Genomic DNA, 25,057 nt, shown 5'->3' with positions numbered 1-25,057 from the left:
GCACAGACAGGGCTGCTGTTAACATCGGTCTGTACAACGGACTTGTGCCAAAACTACGCCAACCGGCTGCGAAGGGAGACTCCCCCCTTCACTGGAGCACTGCGCTAAAACAGCTGATCACAACGTTCACGCTCTGTGGTCACGAAGTACTCCACTAGCCCCCCCGTCGACTTTCCTGAAGTACTCCACTAGCACCCCTTTGAGTGGAGCCAGAAGTTGGAGTACCAGACACTGACTCCAGGTACTCACTGAGAAAGTGATGTGCACCCCTGTTTATAACACTACAGGAAAGACAGGAGGAAAGGTAGCCATTGCTCGAAGGGGGTATCTGACTCCCAATTGTTCTTTGTAGGGTGTGAGTTTTGCTTATTGTTGTTGTGTTGTCATTATCTTTGATGTTTCCCTATAAGAGCAGGACGCACTCAGAAGGAGTCGTCATGCTTGCAAGCAATCAAAGAAAATATCTTAAAAGACCTTATATCAATATAGTGTTTCTTTGCTATGTATATCAAACTCATCGTTCTCTCTGAAGTGGCTACGACAGTCTAAGTAGAGCCTGGCGAGGTCAAATGGTTTTTACACCCACGTTCACCCGTTGGCCGCACGTTACAGAGCTGACGGAGATAAATATGCAGCCGATAATTCTGACATCATGTCGAGCTGCACACACGTAGATGCTGACCGCTGTGATTCCTCTCAGCTCTTGTTGCGTAGCTATCCAACTCCCTCGAGACCTGAATCAATTACTGCCACCGTGGGGATGTGGGAGTTTTTCTTTCAGCTCACGCTCAGCTAATTCTGCCGCCAAGGGGCACGTCGAGTCAATAATCTGCCTTGTGCAGGAGGCTTAGATCGCTTCAATATTTCAGTCGCTTTATATTGCTCCCTCTCTGCTAAGGAGGATCGTAAACATAGTCTGAAACACCGCAGGTACAAAGCGTGGGCGCCTGTTTTTTGAAAGTTTAATGTGCACGTGGAGTTCAAAATGCAGTCGCTTTCATCAGCAGACGATCAATCTTTTGGACATTTTGCTAGAACTTACAAAAACCTTCTTTGTCTTGCACTCTACCTTCAGAGGAGTTCTCTCTCAGAGAATCAGTAGGTTCAAGATTCATTCAAGGCTTTTCTCGTCAGCTGCTGCAGTGTGGATAAGTCAATGAAACACTGAAGTCACAGGCTCCTCCAACTGTGCAACATATATACAGGACATAGAACAAATACAACTGATACAATAGTGCAACAATCAATCAATGTTTATTTAGAGCCCAATATCACAAATGTTACATTTGTCTCAGTGGACTTCACAGTTTGTACAGAATATCAGTATGACAATACGACACCCTCTGTCCTTAGACCCTCTGTCCTTAGACCCTCTGTCCTCAGACCCTCTGTCCTCAGACCCTCTGTCCTTAGACCCTCTGTCCTCAGACCCTCTGACCCTCTGTCCTCTGACCCTCTGTCCTCAGACCCTCTGTCCTCAGACCCTCTGTCCTCAGACCCTCTGTCCTTAGACCCTCTGTCCTTAGACCCTCTGTCCTTAGACCCTCTGTCCTCAGACCCTCTGTCCTCAGACCCTCTGTCCTAGACCCTCTGTCCTCAGACCCTCTGTTCAGACCCTCTGTCCTCAGACCCTCTGTCCTTAGACCCTCTGTCCTCAGACCCTCTGTCCTCAGACCCTCTGTCCTCAGACCCTCTGTCCTTAGACCCTCTGTCCTAGACCCTCTGTCCTTAGACCCTCTGTCCTCAGACCCTCTGTCCTTAGACCCTCTGTCCTTAGACCCTCTGTCCTCAGACCCTCTGTCCTCAGACCCTCTGTCCTCTGACCCTCTGTCCTCAGACCCTCTGTCCTCAGACCCTCTGTCCTCAGACCCTCTGTCTTAGACCCTCTGTCCTCAGACCCTCTGTCCTTAGACCCTCTGTCCTTAGACCCTCTGTCCTTAGACCCTCTGTCCTCAGACCCTCTGTCCTCAGACCCTCTGTCCTCAGACCCTCTGTCATTAGACCCTCTGTCCTCAGACCCTCTGTCCTTAGGCCCTCTGTCCTCAGACTCTCTGTCCTCAGACCCTCTGTCCTTAGACCCTCACTTCGTACAAGGAAACTCTTCCAGAGAAACCCCACAGTTTAAAGGGAACATGGGAGAAACCTCAGGGAGAGCAACAGAGGAGGGATCCCTCTCCCAGGACGGACAGACGTGCAATAGATGCCGTGTGTAAATTGAAGAGATAATACATTTTACAGCATATAGACCGAATGTTAGGAAATGCATGTGTCTGTAATAAGAAGATGAATCCACGAGGATGTCAGCTACAGTCTTGTGGAAGCCATCAGGGAAGTAGTATGATGAGAGTCATGCAGGACCGCAGAGACAGGTTCAGCCACGACTCGAAGTCCAGGACTCAGGACTCAGGATAGAGGATCCAGGACGTAGGACCACAGCAACAGGATCAGCCTCGACTCAGGATCCCGGCGTAGATATGGACACAAAAAAGAGATTTGGGGGAAGCTGGGTTAATCGGAACATGAGAGTACACAGGTACAAACAGCCAGAAAGACGGAGTAAGGTGCCCCCCTCAACAGTCCAAGCCTATAGCAGCTAAACTAACGTGTCTACATACATGCACTCCCTTAGGATAGGTTGAGGGAAAAGGGTAGCAAGTAAGAAGTAGGAAACAGAGGTGGAGAGGCACACGCAGGGAGAGAGGTCTCCCACTGGAACCTGAATTGGTGAGAGGTAAGGAGTAGGTCAGTGACTACGTTCCACACTCCCAGGCCGGGCTAGGCCTTCTCTGCAACCTGTTACCCTCTAATGGCACATTTCCACTGCAGCAGGGTAGCCTCGTTTAAGCGTCCCTAAGCGTCCTCGCTCAGGCCTCGGGCTGCCTCGCTGGCCGTCAGAGGCCGTGGCGCATTTCCATTACAGTTACCTGGGGTAGCAACGCAATGTAGGCGGGGCGATCGGGTTTTTGGGCGGAGCGACGCTGGGTAAAACTGCAGTGGCGTCATCTTCAATGCGACACAACTCACAAAACAATGGAGGATGTGGAAGCGATCGTTTACTTGTTTCTTGGTGTGTGGCTTGTTGCTGCAAGCTTGATCTAGATGTATATGCGACGCTAGGGATGATCTCGCGCGTGATCTTGTGACGATTCTCTCTGACCAATCAGCAGTCGAGAGTGTTGAGAGTAAAAAAAAAAAGTACCCGCTAGCCAGTGCTACGCTATATGGAAAGGCCACCAAAAACTGACCTGGCCGCTTGAGGTCGCTTAAACGGGGCTACCCGCTGCAGTGGAAATGCGCCATTATAGAACCTCGAGAGGTCAGAGAGGGGAAAGGGTTTGGATAAAGTTTTAAATATAAGATCTAGGTTTTTAGGATTTAAGTGAAAGAGTAAGAACTAAAATGTATCGGTGAAGAGGCACAACGTATCTACGTCAATGCACTCTTATTAGATTATTTTATTTTATCACTATAAGCTTTATCAAAAAGGAAGGTCTTAAGCGCACTCTTAAAAGCGGGTAGGCTGTCTGCCGCCCGAACACAAACTGGAAGCTGATTCCACAAAAGTGGAGCTTGATAAGAAAATGTATCCAATAAGAGTCTAGTATTCTATTTACTGCCTTATTTAGATATAATATTTGCTCTAAAACGTATCGAGATATTCTTTTAAATCACCAAAAGCACAGCTAAATGGAATAGATATCTTCGATAAATAATTTGTCCGATGAATGTTTATGGATGTTCTTTCAAAAGTTCATAATGCCCCTAGATGATGCAGTGATCAGAGCGTTTAGACAGATTGCAGCAGCTATTCATTCAGATGTAAGAACACACAGGAAGGCAGCGTGAAGCAGAGGAAGCATGCTCCTGTCGCCTCAGATCATCTGTGAAGCAAATGGCCTGTCACCACGCTATCAACTTTTAACATATTTAGTTGTCCCTGCTGTCAACAGACTGTAAAATGGCACGAGGTGATAGCGCTGCGATGCTAACAGGTATACAAAGACGCCGCCACGCTAAACACTTATCTGTTTCCCACACGCACACTTGTGAAAGAAAGCAGGAAACATGTACTGTAATGTGATTTTGAGCAATTCTCCAGTTAGATTGGTTGGCCTTGAAACTAATGACAACATGCCAAGGATGTGAGGCTGTTGGAGACATTGCGATGATGATCTATGCGAGTCTGTTTTGAGAGGCGAATCAGCTAAGATATTATTAATGTTGGAAGCTGTTTACATCACTACGTGCTGGACAGATATGTTTACATCACTACGTGCTCGACAGATATGTTTACATCACTACGTGCTGGACAGATATGTTTACATCACTACGTGCTGGACAGATATGTTTACATCACTACGTGCTGGACAGATATGTTTCCAGCTTCATCCTGCCTGACAGCGAGCTCTCCCCTCACACATCACACCACCTGCTGCTGAGCAGGTTCAAAGATTTGCTCAAGGGCATCTTACCGATAGTTACTGAAGGGGAAAGACAGCGTTCACACTGCCCTCCTCTCTCTCTAAAAAACGAAAACGTTCAGTAGAGACGTGTGTAGTTCTGGGGGGGGTTCGATTCCAGTTTTGGATAGTCTGGCGTGGTTTCGTTCCATTTCAAACAGCTGTTTGACGCTCGGCGTAACCGTGGCGCACTGCCACTCCAACATCCAATCCCAGAGCTTGAAGATTAATCACGGGGACTGTAGTAGCTGGGGATTATGGGTAGTGTAGTGTCTTCGGCCATCCTAAACTCCTAGAGGCCTACGTCTGTTTCCGGTTATTTTTATTTTGAAATTCAGTTCCTGACGGACGCCAAAAAAGCCCGAGATTATGGAATTAAACCAATAAATAAAAGCAAGGATAATTGTGTGTTATTGGTGAGTAAATAACAGTGTGCTATTTTGAAAAGAATAACAAATTAGAAGGAAAAAAAGATTTTAAAAAATACAGATTTCAGTATTCTGAGGCTCTGAGCCATTTATTTTCCTCACAGACGGCAACAAAAGTCTGAAAATATACGATTTAAAATAAAAGCAATACTTGTGGCTTGATATTGAGTAAGAACATGTTTTTATGAACCACACAGCTTCCGGTCTTCCTCGACCCGACCGGAGAAAAAGACATGCTGCAGGCACAAAACACATTACCAGTAGAAAATATATTGCTTTTAAAATCGTGCTGTGCAACACGAAAAAAAGGGGGAAATCGTGTTGGTGAACACGAAATGCCGTGAGACTGGGTTGCTCTCTCTTAGGGCTTTTATATTGCCACTGAATTCTTTCTTGTATTACATATTTTCTCTGCACCCGTTTCCTCCCTGAAATCCAGCGACCTGACACTGGACGAGCCTCTGTCCGTCTCCCCCTCCCTTCAAGGCTCCAGCTGATTGATGGGCAGAGTAATGGCCCTCCTCACTGACACTTTTATTTGCACGATTTACAGGCAGAGGACACCTGCTGCGTGCGGATTGCCGTATCGTCTCCTGCAGATGAGGCTCACACACTGCATGTTGACAATCAGGGTTCAAGTTCACTTCCTGCCATTTGTTTCTGTGATCAGTGTGTGTGCATCATCTTGGAAATGAGAGTGGTATTTATAGCTTGCATATGTCCCAGACTTATACGCTTTGTAAATCCAAGATTATGACATTGATTTCCGTCCGTCTGTTCTCTGAACAACGTTGGGCCTTCCTCAGATGCTCAGTGGCCAAAGCTAGCCGCTAAGCTAGCCGCTAAGCTTATCCCTGAATGAGTACATTTCATTTGATGATAATACTTTTCTACTTTTACTTGAGCCACATTTTGAATGCAGGACTTTTACTGTAACAGAATATTCTTACACTCTGGTACTTCTACTTTTACTCAAGTACAAGACCTGAGTACTTCTACTTTTACTCAAGTACAAGACCTGAGTACTTCTACTTTTACTAAAGTACAAAATCTGAGTACTTCTACTTTGACTCAAGTACAAGATCTGAGTACTTCTACTTTGACTCAAGTACAAGATCTGAGTACTTCTACTTTGACTCAAGTACAAGATCTGAGTACTTCTACTTTGACTCAAGTACAAGATCTGAGTACTTCTACTTTGACTCAAGTACAAGATCTGAGTACTTCTACTTTGACTCAAGTACAAGATCTGAGTACTTCTACTTTGACTCAAGTACAAGATATGAGTACTTCTACTTTTACTCAAGTACAAGATCTGAGTACTTCTACTTTTACTCAAGTACAAGATCTGAGTACTTCTATTTTGACTCAAGTACAAGATCTGAGTACTTCTACTTTGACTCAAGTACAAGATCTGAATACTTACCTGAATACCTGAGTACTTCTCCCACCTCTGACTGTATATTTAAGAGTGTTTTGTAATGATGGTTCCTTTTCTCGCAGCGATTGGAGAGCCGGTGAGGTTGGAGTGGTTCAATCCTCAGGGCGAGCGCATCCTTCCCTCCAAACGGATGGCTCTTCACTCTGAAACGTCACGATCCAGACTCATCATCTACAACGCCATCATCGAGGACGCGGGGATCTACCGCTGCCAGGCCACGGACGCTAATGGACACACGGAGGAGGCCTCGGTGGTGCTGGAGATCTACCGTAAGACACACACACACACACACACACACACACACACACTAGCTTTTATCAGCAGAGGTGGGAAGTAGTGGAGTACAAATACTTGGTTACTGTACTTAAGTACATGTTTCTGGTATCAGTACTTTACTCCACTACTTAATTTTCTGACGACTTATTACTTTAACTTCTTACATGTTGAACTCTAATACCTGTACTTTCTACTTCTCACATGTTGAACTCAAATACCTGAACTTTCTACTTCTTACATGTTGAACCCAAATACCTGTACTTTCTACTTCTTACATGTTGAACTCAAATACCTGTACTTTCTACTTCTCACATGTTGAACCCAAATACCTGTACTTTCTACTTCTTACATGTTGAACACAAATACCTGTACTTTCTACTTCTTACATGTTGAACTCAAATACCTGTACTTTCTACTTCTCACATGTTGAACTCAAATACCTGTACTTTCTACTTCTTACATGTTGAACTCAAATACCTGTACTTTCTACTTCTTACATGTTGAACTCAAATACCTGTACTTTCTACTTCTCACATGTTGAACTCAAATACCTGTACTTTCTACTTCTTACATGTTGAACCCAAATACCTGTACTTTCTACTTCTTACATGTTGAACTCAAATACTTGTACTTTCTTCTTCTCTCATTTTCCAAACAGCTGGTTCCTTTAGTCTGAATGTGTGTTTGGTGCCTGATCATTATTCTTTAGAGTCATTGCGTGCCTATTGATTTGAACACGATCCGTGTATCCATCATTTCCTGGTCTTCTCTAAAGAAGAGGGACCAATGGAAACGTTGTCATGTTGCCGTTGTTCAGCATGGAAACATTCATTAGCTAACAATGACATTATTGTTCTATTAATATAAAGGGAGGTCAGGTACTCTTTAAAGCAGCTGCTAGTTATGGGTACTTTTTACTGAAGTACATTTCAAAGTTCTTTACTTTCACTTGAGTAAAGAAGTTTAGTCAGTACTTCTACTTTCACCAGAGTATCTGTACTTCTACCTGAGTAAAGGATGTGTACTTCATGCATAGAGACACAGAGATATTTCCAATCACAAACTATCTTGGGACTGGAAGGTGAACCTTTTGTGCCAAATTAGAAAATACATGAAGCGGTTGCAGGCAAATTGTTGCAAAGGAAAGGATGAATGTCTAGGATTTAAGTGTTCTGCAAAGATCCAGATGTGAGTGGGAGTAATCACGGAAACATCTTGTTCCTAAGCGCTGATTAAGAACTGCTAAAACATTCAAATGTTCTGATGATAATCTCTAAGATAAGATAAAACTGTATTTATCCCGAAGGAAATTGTTGTGCCAGAGTTACAACAATACAATAAACACAGCAGCAAATACAACTGTACACGATCAGTGCAGTAACAAGATACATTAAATAACTCACACTTCACATTAGCCTCACACACACAATATCTGTGTCCCTTACATTAACATTCATTGCATCACAACAAAAGGTGTGTGTGTGTGTGTGTGTGCGCGTGTGCGTGCGCGTGTGCGTGTGCGTGTGTGTGTGTGTGTGTGTGGTCTAGCATTACTATACTTGTGGGGACATACATCTGTTTACATAGTCACGTGTGGGGACTGGCTTCCCTTATGGGGACAAATTGGTGGTCCCCATGAGGGGAATCGTTAATTTTAGGGTGAAGACTTGGTTAGGTTTAGGATTAGGGTTAGGGTTAGGCATGTGCTGGTTAAGGTTAGGATAAGTCTCCAGGAAATGCATGTAAGTCAATGGAATGTCCCCTGACGTGATGTATACATGCCATGGTATTACATTGCATTGCATTTAGCTGACGCTTTTATCCAAAGCGACTTACAATAAGTGCGTTCGACCAACAAAATACAACCTTGAAGAAAACAGAATCATAAAGTACATCAGGTTTCATAGAGCCAAACATTTCAAGTGCTACTCAACTGGCTTTAGATAAGCCAGTCCTTTATTAGTATATAAGTGCTTTGTTAATAGTTCTATCGCTCGAAGTGGAGTCGAAAGAGATGAGTTTTCAGTCTGGAAGGTGTGAAAGCTATCTGCTGTCCTGATGGGGACAGCAGGGAGCTCATTCCACCATCTTGGAGCCAGGATAGAAAACCCACGTGTTTTTGCTGATGGGAACTTGGGTCCCCCTCGCAGCGAGGGTGCAGCGAGTCGTTTGGCTGATGCAGAGCGGAGTGCACGCGCTGGGGTGTACGGTTTAACCATGTCCTGGATGTAGGAAGGGCCAGATCCATTCGCAGCATGGTACGCAAGTACCAGTGTCTTGAAGTGGATTCTAGCAGTTACCGGAAGCCAGTGGAGGGAGCGGAGTGGTGTGTGTGTGTGTGTGTGTGTGTGTGTGTGTGTGTGTGTGTGTGTGTGTGTGTGTGTGGCTCTCATTCTTGTGCTTAAAGTATAATGACAGCTAGTAACGCCATGGGACTCGGCATGGCGTAATGAGGGATGTGTCGGTGAGGCCATGCTGCCGCTGACCCTCACTCTCTCCTGGAGAGAAACTGAATGTGAGGAGGTCAGGGCGACTCAGTGGTTACACACACTGTCCCTTCACCATTCATTCTGCTGCAGCGTCCTTGAGGAAGGCATCCAAGTATTTAAAATATAATTTAAATTCCTTGTAGGAGCAGAATTAAAACCACACTGGAAAATGCTGCTCCAAAATCAAGAATAATGAAAACAAGGTGTTTTCACTTGTAATGAGTAAAAAGATCTGGCGATAGAATAGATAGATAGATTTGCTTGGTAAGATTTCTTGAAATAAGACGCGATATTTAGATAAAGGAGATTACATCACATGTCACTTGTTAAACGCTTTTATCCAAAGCGACTTACATTCAGTACTGTGGACAATCCCCACAGGAGCACTTTGGGGTGAAGTGTATACAACGACCTGCTGACTGCAGTGGGACTCGAACTTCCTATCCCCTGATTTAAAGTCCATCATACTACCCACTGAGCCACAGCCTCCACTCTGAGATCTTGTGATTAGCTGGGAAAACTTATTTTGAACTATACCTTACCAGGAACAGTAAATGTTGTTACAAAATGAGCCTGAAATGCTCAAACGTTTTCAGTTTTCTGACGTTAGTTGGTGATTTTCTAATAAGAACGATGTGTTTGTTAAAACAAGATGAACCATCTTTTACAAAAACCACAGCAGCTTAAAAAACTTGTTTCATTTGAGATACAAAATAAGATGTTTTCAAGAGTCTTGAAGATGCATTGTCTACAAACAGACCCTCTATCTCTCTGCATTGTTACCTCTTCAGTTATTAGGTGTTACATCGAGTGTAAAGACACATTCTGATTTAATCGTTTATTTGGCAGGGACAATGCTCAGTAATGAACACTTAAAACATTCAAATGTATCAAGCGTAACAGTGCCAGATTTAGCTTTGAGCTCATTTCCCTCCGCAGTCCCCTCACATAAAACAGTTACATTATATTCTTATGACATATAAGGTACAAGGGAAGATCAAAGTGCAACATGTGTCTAATTTCTAGTCTATATTTGAGTAGAAATTAGATATACAGTGCACTATTAGGGATATATGCCTTTTAGCAACCCTAGAGTTTGATTGCAATATTAAAACACATGGTGGGTATTTTAGCGGCTGATTTAAGTGTCCAAAGATTTATTTAAAGTCAAAAGAATTGAATAATTTAAGCTTTCATTATTGCCCCGCCTTAATCAAGCTTCTGACAGCATCGAGAACCGTTTTGGAACAAGCTAACTCAATAAATGAAATCCTTGCAAGGCCATACATCTAGATACAAAAGACACATTCCCCAAGACGTCGTAAAAACCGTCTTTTCGCAGGTAGCACGGTGACAGGAAACGGATCGGTGCAAACACAATAACATCACATCAGTGAATCCAGGAAGATGTGAATAGCACAGATTCACCGGGACTTTTGGTTAAGAGTTTCTCCGAGTTTAATTGGAGGAAACGTCACAGGGATTTGGTTCAAGGAGACACACACACACACACACACACACACACACACACACACACACGTATCCCTCTGAAATCGCCCCCCTGCTGTGCAGTTGTATTTTTTCTCTCCTCTCCCTGAGAACCATTAGAGGAGACATCCCAGCTTCAATCACACCTGCCATCGCTCAGCCTTCGCCTCGTTCACCACTGAACTGAGCACCCCCCCACAAAAAAACTAAAAAAAAAACAGTGTTTCCATGGTAACCGGCGTCACTCACCCGGGGTATCACTCGGATTAGATCGAATGAGCAGAAGCAGCAACAGCATGCGGATAAAGAACCTGCCCAAAAGCTTGTGAGCTACAACATGTTGACATCCTTATACTGTAGCTGCTGACATCTACGTTTCATTGTACTTTATTATTTGCCTGTATATTAACTCCTTTGTTTGTTCACCATGTAAAGCGGCCTTGAGTCCCTTGAGTCTATTATTATTGTTATGATGGTCGGTTATAATTGTATTTGTTCATCCATTTGACACTGCTTCAGTTTGTACAGTATCATAATTATCTTCTTTCATTTCATTATTATTATTATTTGTTGCGTTATTGTTTAACACGATCTAAATAAATCAAATCAAATGGTCGGTTATAATCGTGTTACTTGGAGTGGAAGATCGCTTTCGATCCAACATACAAATCTAAATAACTTCATGCCAACATAAAAAAGCTGGCTGGATTTCCTGGTGTTTTTTAGCCATGCTAACGACGTAGCTCACAGTGAAGCCTCTTTCCCCATCTCTTTACTCCTGACTAACATATCATAACAGTATGAACTTGTGTACAGACATTCATGCTCCCCTGAGGATGTATTCTGCTGACTTAAGTGCATTTATGTCGCTATGAAGTCTTCATTTCGGGCTGTCATTTAAAATATCTCAACAACTAATGGATGGAAAGCCAGAGAGTCTGAGCCTCAAGACCTTGATGTTCCCCTGACTTTTGCTGTAGTGAACCCATGTGTGTTTTTAGGGGGTAGAAGGTCTCTTTAACCATTAGGTCAATTGACAAGTAATTTGGCACAGACACTCATGTTCCCCTTGGAATGCAATGTAATAACGTTTTGGCTCCATGGAATGCTCTTAACATCCCGATAGCAATGAATATCTGAAGTGCTTTGAAGCCGTGGCGCTGTAAAAAGCTCGACCAATCATCTGAGCCGGCTAAAGTAACTGGATGGCCTACCTGCCTGTCAGCCTTCCATCTGGGCACAAACTGATCTCGTGCCCTCATTGGTCATGTGTGCGTTCCTGTGTTGGAGGAGGGGCTCTGTGAGGAAGGGGCAGATTTGTTCCGGTTGTGTATTTTCAAATTCTAGCGCACTCGAGCTGCTTTCTCCAAAATTACCTACCTTAACTTTGAAAACGTTAGTTATTGACTTGTTCCCTGCAGAGCTAATGCCAGTTCACTCACACCAAGTTGAGTGATAATAGGCAAATGTTAGACGTTATTATCAGTAGCATCCGTTTGTATTTTCTTCACTAAAAGTTAACTGATAAGAAAATCAACTGCCGTTTTCTGCCTCTGCATGCAAACAGGAAACTCATAAGATAGCCCCTTTCATTTCCTCCTAGTTTATGAATGGACGAAGCAGATAATGCTGCAACAGTGAAAATGTCTCGTGAAAGTCCTCTCCCTCGCAGTGATGTAGGCGAACAGCTATAGAGAAACCTCTCTGTGCAGCGGAGAGGTTGTTTCCCTTGTAGAGCAATGCGACTGCAAAGGAGAGAGGGGTAGAAACCTGAGAGAGAGAGTTAAAGATCCTGGAAATAAAAGAAGAGGGAAATTGATAAGAGTGGATGACAAACACACGCAGAGGCATCCTTGAAGTTAATGAAGACACTGAGACGCCGGGCACGTTCGCAGCCGGGAGAGAGAGAGCTCATTTTAAGGAGCAGCCTGGCATAAATCACACAGCAAAATGCTCATGCCGAAGCCTCGCTAACGCAAAGGACTGATAGGGGAAGCTGATTTATTCACACTTTCACTATACACAACGCAGAGGATGGCAGGTGGCCGCGCATCAAAGCCCTCGATCCCAAAACACGAGGAGATCAGGAGCCGTTTGTGTGGAAGAAGAGGGTTTCTCCGTAAAAGCAAATCGTCAAAAATGTTTGTCAAGAAGAGGACGAGGAATCTGTCATTGAAGCGCTCCTGAAACCAAGAAAGAGAGAATGAAAGGCCGCCTGTGTTCTGGTCTCATTCTGCAAACAGAGAGGCAGCAGAAAAAGCTCGACTCAGTGATTTTGTTTTGTCATTTCTGTGACATGTAACGTCCACCCTTCTGTCGCCTGTGCGGTTTCATCACAATCGCCATGTGGCTCAGAAAAAACAGTCATTTGGCGTTTGTTTGATTCGATTTTTGAGGGTGAAGTCATCCATTCATTTCACGTTGTTTCTCACGCTGTGATTGGCAAGGCAAAAGGTCCCATGCAAGCTAATCGAAATACTGAATACAAACTTTGTATTTGAGGGGATGAAACCTCTTTTAGTAGTTAAAGGCATGCCCGGTGCCGTGGGAAGGCCAGGCCCTCCCATTTGACATTCCTGCCCTCCCCCAATAAACACGTTTTTTATTATTTATAAAAATTAAAAAATATATATATTTTATTTTTTTAATTATAAATAAACTGTGAACTTTTATGCTACGATGTATGTGATGTCAGAACAAACAAAAAAAATCGCAGGCTACGTCAAATAAATGCATGTGTCTGTGATTTGTGATTCGTCCCCATTTAGATCAGTCACAGCGTCACACTCTGCCGCCTGTTCTGGATTTGTTTATTGTGCATTCTGTAGACTCCCATTTCTGTTTGAATTACAAAATGGACATCAGAAATTGGCTCAAAAGGTCTAAGGATTTATTAAAACGAAATAGCGATGAAAGAACTGCAGCCGATGGTGCTGCTGGCGACCCTGCACCTGCCGTTGCAGCAGCACGCCTTAATGTCACAAGCTTGACCTCGGCAAACCCCGGGGCTGAGTTAGCGATGATCTGGGGTTAATAAACCCAAGCAGGTGAAGCTGGATCGTTATCCAGGGAGATTGTTTTCAGGAAAGAAGCGCACTTTTGCCGCTGCATGGAACACAACAGACCATGGCTTGAAGATTCGTTAAAAGCAGACGCAGCCTTTTGCTTCCCCTGTAGACAGTTTAAAGTAAACACGTCTTCATCTGATGCGGCTTTTACTGTCAAAGGTTTGTGCGACTGGAAACACGCATTACAGACTGATAAAGGACTGCTAAGGCATGCCGCATCAAAAGAACACATTTCATGTGAGAGTTTGTGGAGAGAGAGAGAGAGAGAGAGAGAGAGAGATACACGAGGAAACAAATAAGGAAATGAGTACTTTGGTGCAGATCAGCTGCACGGAGCCGTTATTACGTGTCAGCTGTCGTTGATATTATAGCTTTTTTAGCTGTCAACCTTGCTCGTGATTTACCAGTGTCTGTGCTGCCACGCACACAATGTTTCAAAGTGGTTGCTATGTTGCCCTTTATTTGTGTATGTTTGCGATAAGTGTGCGTCTTTATGCAATGCAGTTGGCCTTGCTGTTTGATATATATTGTGCCGCAGGCCCGCAGCGCGTGACGGTTTTGTGGGCCCTCCCATGAAAATCATAGGCCCTCCCTTTAGATTTGTTCTGGCGCCGGGTCTGGTTTAAGGACAAATGCCTTTAAGAAAAACAACACTTTATTCAGTCCAGGGGAAGACGTCCTGTCCTTTTTCAAACGCTTGTTTCGGCTTTTCAGGCGATAAATGCCAGGTGTCCAAATAGAGGGCTAACAACACTTGCACCTGCATTATCAGACGAACAAGCACAGCACCTGAAAAAACAGACAAATTCGTTTTTAACGTAACTTTTTCAAGCCCTGGGTTCATAGTTCACGATACTGTAAAAGCGTAAATGGCTCTGAATGCTTACAGAATATGAAAAACAAATTGCTTCTCAATCTCTTTTCCAGAGAGGCTCACGTTTCGAGACGTTCAGTCGCCGCAGGAGTTTCGTCACGGAGAGACGGCGGAGGTGGTCTGCGACGTGATCAGCTCCCCGGTGCCCGTGGTGGTGTGGTACTACCAGGACAAGGAGATCACCGAGGAGCACCACAGTAAGTCAAAACATCTGGTTTTAATACGGTTTTTCCGTCGGTCACCGAGTCACACGGGGTCATTTAAAGACCGGGAAGTAGTTCAGAACACGGAGGGAGTGACAAACATGAGTGTAGGTTTTGAATACTTCCATAAACACACTTTGAAAATGTTTTACGAGGAAGGAAATGCACAATAGGATGTCAACATTAGTCCACATGGTACCTTTAAGACAACAGGCCTGAATGGATGCATAGATGGAGTTTAGTCGGGGATTAAATGGTGCTTTGATTACAGGAAGTACAGTAAGCGCTTGTAATGAAGAATAACACATATTCTCATTTCAGGTTGTTTTCATATCACAGATTTCTTTATTTCTGTGTTTCCTTATCTGATTAAGCGGCTAATCCTAATAACTAAAGTTGATTTAAGGTTGTTCATTTAGTCCCACAGGCTTCTGGGATATAACACGTTACTGATATCTAATCTGTAAGTGATAACAATAGCAGATTACGATGACAACAATACGCAGGCATCTCAAAAGCTTTGCATTTTGAATGTGAACCTGCCAAACACACTTGATTGTTGAGAAGAAAAAACCTCCAAATGTTCCCAATCCTCTCCCTCCCTCATTGAAAAGACTTGGTGACGTGCCAACAACACTGTGTCTCTAGGAAACGCTATTTCCTTCTTTTGTGTGGCTTCACAATAAGACAAGGATATCAAATTCTATAAATAGAAATCCCATCGGCCCTGGAGGAGGCGTATAACTCGGAGAGAAACCGTGTTAACAGGCGACTGAGAGAATGGATTATAGAGCGATGGGATGCATGCAAAGCTCTTATTATGGAGCTATTTCTGGTGCATTTTGTTCATGAAATTGAGTCTTGATTTGATCCAAAACGAATGTAAAGTATAGAATTGTTAAGCTCTTGTCTGTCATCCCACCCTTTTGTTATAAAAAAGGTAGAGGAACACACGCAGGACAGTCTCACTTTCAGCAGGATTATTATTTCCAGGGAACCTGTAGAGCAGGATTCATTATTTCCTCGTCTTCTCCGCCCTGATTTACAACCCTCGACACCACTTCCCCGTCCTCCATCGAGACGAAAGCGCACGTCCGAGCGCTGATTAGAAAGAGTGACCCCTTGAATCTGTCACGTTATTTAATTGAAATTCAAATCTTCAGCGCCAGCGTGATGATGAAACTCGGAGAGGAAGAGAAGGACAGTTTAATCATTTCACTCTTTACGATGCATGGATATACATATCTTTGCTTGGGAGGAATGAGATAGAGGCCTCATCACTCCTCGCCACAATGGAGACTATTTGCAACTGTAATTGCGTGAATTTTTATCAGTGTGGACTCTATCAGGTAAATGTGCCCGAGTGGAGATTGACAGTCTAACTCCTGGAGAGTGGAGATGGCAATTTCCTCTGTGTGTTTTCCTAACTTCCTTATCTCCCTTCCTCTTCCTCTTCCTCTTCGACGTGAAGGCAGGTTTCAGGTGCTGCCGAACAACAACCTTCAGATCCATCAGGTGACCAAAGCGGACGAGGGTGTGTATCGCTGCGAGGCGAGCGTCGAGGCCCGCGGAGAAATCGACTTTGTGGACATCGCCATGGTCGTCAACGGTGAGTTTCACTTTGAATCAGGACTGGTTGTGAAGGTTCGACTACCAGACGATGCTTAAAGGTGTCCTATCATACAAAATGCACTTTTTGATGTCTTTTATACATAAATATGTGTCAGCAAATACAACCCTCTCTCTTTCCCTCCGTATCCACATCTCTAAAAACAAGGCATTTGAACATTTTAAAGGTCTGCTATCGTGCAAAATTCACTGTTTGATGTCTTTTCTACATACATATGGGGTATGAGGCTCGAATGGGTGATCTGTTTGGTATGTTTGAGCAAAACACCTCATAGACATGTTATATATCTGAGACCTATAATATATGCCTAAACATGTTATAATAGGAGTCCTTCAAAGGAATAGTCTAACTATTTAAAGCTGTTGTGTGTACAGAAAATAAGAAATGAAAGATTATTCAGAACGATCAAGACTTTCTGTTAATCGTCCTTTTGCCATATTGTATCCTACTTAAAACATTGTTAGTTTAAGATAAGATAAGATAAGGAGTACTTTATTGATCCCAATTTCCGAAATGTTTGCGTTGCAGCAGAGAACTCCTTTTATCACTTCAGGAACATCGCCAAACTCCGCCCCACACTCACTCTGTCTGACGCCGAAAAGCTGGTCCACGCCTTTGTCTCCTCCAGGCTGGACTACTGCAATGCACTCCTCATCGGGATCCCTAACAAAAGCATCCAGAAGCTCCAATACATTCAGAACAGCGCTGCTAGGATCCTGATGAGGGTGCGCAAATATGATCACATCACCCCCATCCTTAAAGCACTACACTGGCTACCCGTGGAACTGAGGATCGAATTCAAGGTCTCCGTCCTCACCCACCAGTGTGTCCATGGAACTGCCCCTCCCTACCTCAAGGAACTCCTCACCCCCCATACCTCCTTGCGGACCACCCGCTCCAGCAACTCCAACTTCCTCAAACCCCCCAGGACTAAGCTCCGTACTATGGGAGACCAGGCCTTCTGCTCGGCTGCTCCCAGTCTGTGGAACGCTCTCCCCGACCAAATGAGAGCACCACAGACCGTGGAGGCTTTTCAAAAAGGCCTCAAAACCCATCTCTTCAAAAGAGCCTTTGCCTAGACCTTTTATTTATGTTTTATTGCTTTTTATTAATTCTACCGTGTTGTGTAATGTTTATTTATACTCTTCATGCTCACTACTTGTAGCACTTCGGGATTTGAAATCAAATATGAAGTGCTTTATAAATGGAACCCATTATTATTATTATTATTATTATTATTATTGTACATTAGAGGATTTAGTTTCAGCCTCAGTTTGGGATTCACAGACGCTAAATCCTTAAATCTCTACAGTCTTGGTTGTTCTTTATTCTTGCATTGTGGGAGCGTTGCTTCGCTTTGCTCGCTTCAAAAGTTGAGCAATGTTCAACTTTTGAAGCTTCGGCGGAAGCGTCAGCCAATCCAATCATATGCCAGTACAAGCTCTAGCCGATCAAACCGCGTGCTTGTGTGTCCGGGGCGGGAGATTCATGTGATTGGTCGAGTTTCAGACACGCCCACCGGCAAGCTTCAACGCACGCCGCCGTGTGGACGCTGCGTTACAGTGACATCACCTTTAGATCTTTGTTTAATACTTGACTTGAGGAGAGACTACCAGACGATACTGAAAGGACGAGGCGTTGTTGACGTCATTGTGCCATATGTTATCCTCCACGAACATTGTTAGTTCCAGCTTGGGATTTACAGACGCTAAATCCTTAAATCTCTACAGTCTTGGTTGTTCTTTATTCCTGTAAGGTCTGAAAATGCGGTTTCCAAAGAAAGTTGTGAAGCTTAATCCTCGCCCAGCAAACAATGTTGTTACCAGGTCACCTTTAGCATAGATCTGTGTTTAAGACGGACCCAAACTCTCCGATGTTTTCGTCCTGAAGCCTTATAGGTTTCAGGACGAAAAGGAGAAGATTTCGTCCAGATTCAGCCTCACTGACTGTTAATAACTTCATCATTGGCACGCTTTTTGCTACCATTACTTATTCTCCTTATCCTTTAATGTGATTGAACATTTCAATTAGCGATGTCTCTGCGGTTTTTGGATTTACTCTGCGGGGCCCAAAACTCGAAGGATGACATTTTAATTTTCTCATTTGTCCTCATTTGCGCCGAGTCACCTGAGACTGCCGAGGTGATTGAAATGTGATTTTTTTTCAGGCCACGAAACGCAGCGTAACGCTTGAGCAGCTGCAATATTGTCTCTGCCCGTGTAATTCTCTCTCGGTTAATGTAATAGCAGAGCGGCCCTTCCGCCCAAAAACCTATGAATTGCGTTCAATTTAGCACACCACTTAGCTCACTTCAGAGGGAGATCCAATAAGCCGGCTCAATGAGGCTTGACCTATTATTGCAGCGACACGACTCTCGCCGTGTGCTCCTGAGATGTCCTGAGGAAGTCTCTTTAAGACTTAAGGTTCGGGTAACGGTAAAACGTTTGGATGAGAGGAATATGAAAAGTGTCAAAAGAACTATAATTTCACGGGAAGACTTCGAGGAATGTGAGAATTTGGTTTGGGATATTGCCAAATATCTGAAACTCTGACTACTTTTAAATCCAGGCTGAAGACTTTCTTTGTGCTTTGAATTGATATATTCACATCTCACACTGCACTGTAACTTGTATTCATGTTTTATTATCTTTGTATTTTAATGTTCCTAATGCTTTGAATTGCCTTGTAGTCGAAATATAACTAAACTGGCCTTTACCTCAAGGAGACTTGCTTAGCACTTCCCTAAAGACTCAAAGTGAGACACAATCTGATCTGCAGAAGCACCATTTGGTCCGCATTAAATATAAAAAGTACTTAGAGAAAACTTTATGAAAACTAATGACTTTGTCCTATAAGGAGGGCTAAGCTGGAGGACATCTGTTACAGCAGAACGTTCACTTTTGACTACTTTGAACTAGCTGAGCATTCAAAATGTGCTGCTTTTGAATGTCTCTCGCTAGCTAGAGTTGATTTTAAGGTGACAGCGATGGAAAACACTCAACGCTGATAATATTAGCTTGTATCAGACTGTGCTTGTTGCACAACAGCCACTCTCGGTCCCAGGAGTTTACAGAGTCCCTGAGGATCTGTGTTTGTAGCCTTTATTTAACCAGGTGAAAGCCCCTTGAGATCAAAAGATCTCTTTTTCAAGGGTGACCTGCAGTGTTCCTGTGATGTTCAGAAAAGTTGCACCTATAGGCTTCCGCTATTTGAAAACTACATTTCCGTTACCTGCCCTGAAGCTAGCCGTGTGCTCTCACTCTGAAGAACTAGTTTTGTAGGTGTAGAAAACAGGGAATATTTGAGTTCTCTCTCTACACCACTGCCTTCATGTTTATAGGGCTTGTCACCTGGAAAATTCACGAGGACTTCTCCCCCTCTGTGGGTTGTAACACTGAAGGCAAGGTGGAGCAATAACAGGAGAGGATTTGAAGGAAGGCAACTAGAGAACAAATCGACTCGGACTGGTCCAAACACACACAGATAGCAGATAGCTGGGAGGCTCGGATATATCAATGCTACATGTTTTATCAATCAGCTACGGATGCTGAGCTGTTTCTGCTGCCGTGCCCGGGGATATACCGGTGAGGGCGGATGAACAAACCCATAAGAAAACAGCCAGAATCAGTCGTTGTGTGTGTGAGGACCCCTGGAGGAAGAATGAAGAAGAAAGCCAGGCAGCTACAGAGCGGCCATCTTTACTGTAGGCTCGTCTCCTGAGGGCCGACACTGAGCTCTTACTCTGTTTGAGTCAGAGTCAGGATGGACATCGATTCTTATCCAATCAGAAGCCAACAGAGAGCGCTGCAGATAGACGCTTCCTGCACCAATCACACCGCCACTTATGCGATTTTAGTTGATATACCTCTTACAATAAAGCAGTGTCTACTTGTGTCACATATTTATGACAACAAGTTATAAGCAATGCCAAAAAGAAAAATAATTGGATGACCCTCTTTATTGGTCACACGTACATGCCCACAGCCCACACAGCGACATTTGACCTCTGCATTTAACCCTTGCTAGTACCAACAATAACTCTACCATTTTATTTTGTCATTTTAAGGGGCCATTTTGTCACTGCCTTTGTTGTACTTCTCTTGTGCAATTTCTGTTTATATACCTATATAATAAAGCAGGGGCCGTTTCTCAATCTCGAGGATGCTGGCTTGGTAGTCGCGTACTTCCAAGTCACTTCCTTCAGAAACGAAGCCAGTATACTTCCAAGCCACGGCTTCGGAAAACGAAGAAGAATGGAACAGGCTAACAAGTGTGCCACTCTCTCTAACGGTTTCAACATAAACTGTACCGAAAGTAAATACCTCACGATGTCTATCTAATTATGAACTTGCTTTACTTTCACGGAACACATTTTTGGTGATAACAAAGTCACATATCTACCAACACATGTTCTACGCCACTATACTTACATTTCAATGCGTGCTGCGTCGGTTCAGCCATTCTCCGCAAGGGTTTTTGAAATTGGTCCGTGCGCAAAGCATTGTGGGGGATTTTAAGGACGCGAAGTCTACCCATGTGCAGCCTCGACATTTCCCCCAAACCAAGGACGCGGCCTCTGTGGAATTCCAAGTATGCTGGAGATTGGAACAGTCCTTCGGCGGCACTCGATGACGTAGCATCCTTGAAATATTGGCTTGGAAGCCAGAATCCTCGAGATTGAGAAACGGCCAGTGTCTACTTGTAACTCCTTGTCGCTTGTTTAGGACATCAACAAGTGATAAGCAATGCCACATTGATATTTAAAGGGGCCTTAAAGGTTTTATTTGCATTTTGTGCATCCTTTTGCATGCACACATAACACACGACAGGAAAGGGGACAACCCCAAAATCATCATAGAGCCCCTTTAAGATCATTTCACATGCATGAATAAAGTCTAAAAAACCAAAGATCTCTCTACAAAACATGGAGAAATCAGCATTGTTAATATTCCAAGGTTAGAAAAAGCCCTCGGGACAACCTCGGAGCACTTTGCTAACTTTACTTTGAGCTGTCAATTAGCAGAGAGGCTTGTTGAATGAGGCTGTGGAGGAAAGGTAAGACGATTTAGTTCATTAATTGCCCGTACGAATAGAAAATTGCCTCTTGAATCGGTACGTTTTTGTTCAGAAAGAAGTCAATCAATACTTTTAATGATCCCTATAAAGTTGGTTCTTTCAGAGGCAACAGCTGAGTGGATGTTTGTGTCTCTATAGTTGTATTGTAAAATTAGACTGTATCAGCTCCTCTTACACAGCAGCGTTAAAAAAAATCTTCCAACGCTTCTGCCCATTCACTTTGAATGGGGTGACGTCACTTTGCCTCACTTTTCGCCGAACTGCATTGTGGGAAGCAAAGCGGAGATTTCCAGGCATCTCAGGATTCAAAAGTTGAGCAATGTTCAACTTCTGAAGCTTTCGGTGGAAGCGTCAGTCAAACAAATCATATGCCAGTACAAGCTCTAGCCAATCAAACCGCTGCTTGTGTGTCAGGGGCGGGAGATTCATGTGATTGGTCGAGCTTCAGACACGCCCGCCGGCAAGCTTTTTCCAAAGCCGCTGTGTGGACGTACCGTTAGTCTTGCGATACATAGAGTTTCATTTCATTTCAAACCTTTATTTAACCAGATTGGTCCCATTGAGATCATAGATCTCTTTTTCAAGGGAGACCTGCAGCATATAGGTTCCACATGAAACATAAAACAATAAAGGACATTATATTTACAGGTACATTTACATAGTTATAGACATTTACAAGTGCCCATAGTATCAACGAGCATTTCATTTAGCCTAGCTTTAAAAACATGCAGAGGAATGAGATTATGAGTTTATATCGAGCTCGGATGAATGTTATATCATCTCTTACAGTGACATACTTCAGGTCGAAAAGCAGTCTGGAGAGAGGCCGAACATTTTAGGAAGTGACCTCGAAAGTTATCAGAGCACTTCTGTTCGCCTTTCGTCCATAAAAAGAACAGAGGATGCTAAAAGCAAGGACATGTATCAAGAGACACCGTATGAAAAGCTGACATGTTATTTCCATATGTAGTTTGTCTCCCTGTCAATAAGCTTTTAACAACAGAGTGTTTCTCTGTTCATCATGGATATATTTGTCCTTCCCGTCTTGACACGCAGTGATTTTTCATCCCTGGACACTGAGAGGGTTCTCGTGAAATGTCGGGACCCCCTTGAAAACGAGATGGTGCATCTCAAGGGGTTTATCCCAATGAATAAAATGTCTATATATAAATAAGACATATTATAGCGTGACACACACATTTTTCATTCCCTGGCCGTTTCTCAATCTCGAGGATTCTGGCTTCCAAGCCAATATTTCAAGGATGCTACGTCATCGAGTGCCGCCGAAGGACTGTTCCAATGTCCAGCATACTTGGAATTCCACAGAGGCCGCGTCCTTGGTTTGGGGGAAATGTCGAGGCTGCACATGGTTAGACTTCGCGTCCTTCAAATCCCCACAATGCTTTGCACACGGACCACTTTCAAAAACCCTTGCGGAGAATGGCTGAACCGACGCAGCACGCATTGAAATGTAAGTATAGTGGCGTAGAACATGTGTTGGTAAATATGTGACTTTGTTATCACCAAAAATGTGTCCCGTGAAAGTAAAGCAAGTTCATAATTAGATAGACATCGTGAGGTATTTACTTTCGGTACAGTTTATGTTGAAACCGTTAGAGAGAGTGGCACACTTGTTAGCCTGTTCCATTCTTCCTCGTTTTCCGAAGCCGTGGCTTGGAAGTATACTTGCTTCGTTTCTGAAGGAAGTGACTTGGAAGTACGCGACTACCAAGCCAGCATCCTCGAGATTGAGAAACGGCCCCTGTGTGGTATCCACATCAGAGTAACACACGGCACACTCACACACCTACAAGACATAGATGTCTCACCTGCCTGCTCCTGTAGCTCACCTGAAGGGATCATTTAAACATTTTGGGGGATTAGCTTTCTTGCTTTCTTGCGTATAGCTTCAGTCAGAGGCAGTTTAGCATAGCTTAGCATAACGAGTGCAGGAAGAAGTCTCCTATTACCAAACTCTTCGGCTTCATATGTGAGAAAAACATCATGTTAATCAGGAAGTTATGGTTTTAAATGTGGGTTCATTCCCAGACTAGTTTTCCTATGGGACGTAGAAATAGTCCGTAAATTGGCTTTATTTGTAGCCGTATTTTAGAGCTTCAGGTTAGCTCTTTTACTGATGTATGGTAACCCCGACTAACGAGCTACTGGCACCACCCACATAGATACCGCACGGATGTAAAAGTGCAATTGATCTTCTCATCAGACTCTCTGCAAGAAACTAAATAAGTGTAATCACTAAATGTCAAACTCCTGCTTTAATGCAATTCAATATGGATTGCTCGTCATTACACTATAGCCTGCATCTCAATGTTTCTCACTTCAATAGAGCTTCATGTTTTCCTTAATCAATATCAAACATCTCTTTATATCTGATGGTGATGCAAAAGACATTTAATTTTGGATTAACTCACACATTACTAGAAGATCAACCACTTTATTTACCAATTATGAATCAGGGCTGGTTTCCTTCCAGTGTGTTCTGATCTAAAATCACGAATAAGCACTCCAGTAAAGGTCTCAGAACATTCGCTTGCTATCTAGTACACGGTTCTGATATGTACCGACTTTTAAACACGACTGATGCTGAGTTCATTGAAGCCCATTGGCGCGTAACAGACCTCCAGCTCCTCTGCGATGCATTCAAATCAGTGAGCGAGTTGGAATATGTTTGCAGAGTCTCCTCACGCTTGTGGGGATGTCTGTAAAACCTCAGCAGCACCTCCAGCGAGCCTCTGAAGTTGACTAACACATGAAGAATTCATTACGCCAGATTCTTCTTGGACGCTCAGAGCCTGTTTGCTGATTCGTTGTTTTGAAGTCTTTCTGCTTGGCACTGCGTCTCATTAACGGGCCGTTTCAACCAGCCTCACTGATGTGGGAGTGTGTTGCAGAGAGAGGGAGAAACACTGGAGAAAAGGAAATATATTGGCGCGGAAATCAATGGTTATCGTGTCAGGCAGATGCTTTCTCTGCGCGATCGCCGAGTCAGGACTATTGGAAAGGCCTCATGGTGTTTGATTACTGCTCAGCCCGTTCATATCCCTCAAAGCTCTCCAGTCCTTCATGTTCCTCTGCATATAGATAGATCTTTAATTTTGTCATTGTACAGGTACAACGACATTACAATGAACTCAAGGTGCCAACACGCAACAACAAGACGATATGAAAACAAGAAATGGGACTTAAATAGACATGATAGGGAATATGTACACAAATAAATTAAATTGCACGATTCCCCTCGTATTGCACGGAAGGCTTAGATAATTTAAATATTAGCAGCGTTTAGTGCACATGGTACGGAAGCGCCTGCCTGAGCGCAGCCGTACAAAGTGCTCGTTACCCGGGTGGTGTGCCTTCTTAAGGCATCGAGATCCTCCCAATAAGGCAGGCATGCATTGTGTGTGGAATTCACTGATAATGCGGGAAATATTCATCTCTGTTTTGCACCAGGCAATAAGTGAATGATAGATAGACACCAGGGGACGGCAGATGGATCAGACGCTGCAGAGTTGAGATGAAGAGTTTCTCACGATAACACACTCTGGTGCCGTTAGTGTAATTGATCTTTTAAGAAAGGCTAGAGTACACCGCAGTGTTCGCTTC

General features: G+C 43.6%; 1 protein-coding gene across 1 annotated transcript in view; it reads left to right on the top strand.

Moving 5' to 3' along the window:
* Positions 1-6,391: 6,391 nt before the first annotated feature.
* LOC117560197 (neural cell adhesion molecule 2-like) overlaps positions 6,392-25,057 on the top strand; it is a gene marked incomplete at both ends in the record, with an annotated part of 56,745 nt that continues 38,079 nt past the window's right edge. Inside the window, 3 exon segments of the mRNA XM_034237022.1 lie at positions 6,392-6,598; positions 14,578-14,721; positions 16,199-16,336. Of these exon segments, the coding sequence (XP_034092913.1) occupies positions 6,392-6,598; positions 14,578-14,721; positions 16,199-16,336 (489 nt within the window).

This window comes from Gymnodraco acuticeps, unplaced genomic scaffold (genome assembly GCF_902827175.1).
Source record: "Gymnodraco acuticeps unplaced genomic scaffold, fGymAcu1.1, whole genome shotgun sequence".
Lineage (NCBI taxonomy): Eukaryota > Metazoa > Chordata > Actinopteri > Perciformes > Bathydraconidae > Gymnodraco > Gymnodraco acuticeps.
The sequence above is the reverse complement of the archived record's forward strand: the minus strand, read 5'-3'. Positions and strand labels throughout refer to the sequence as shown.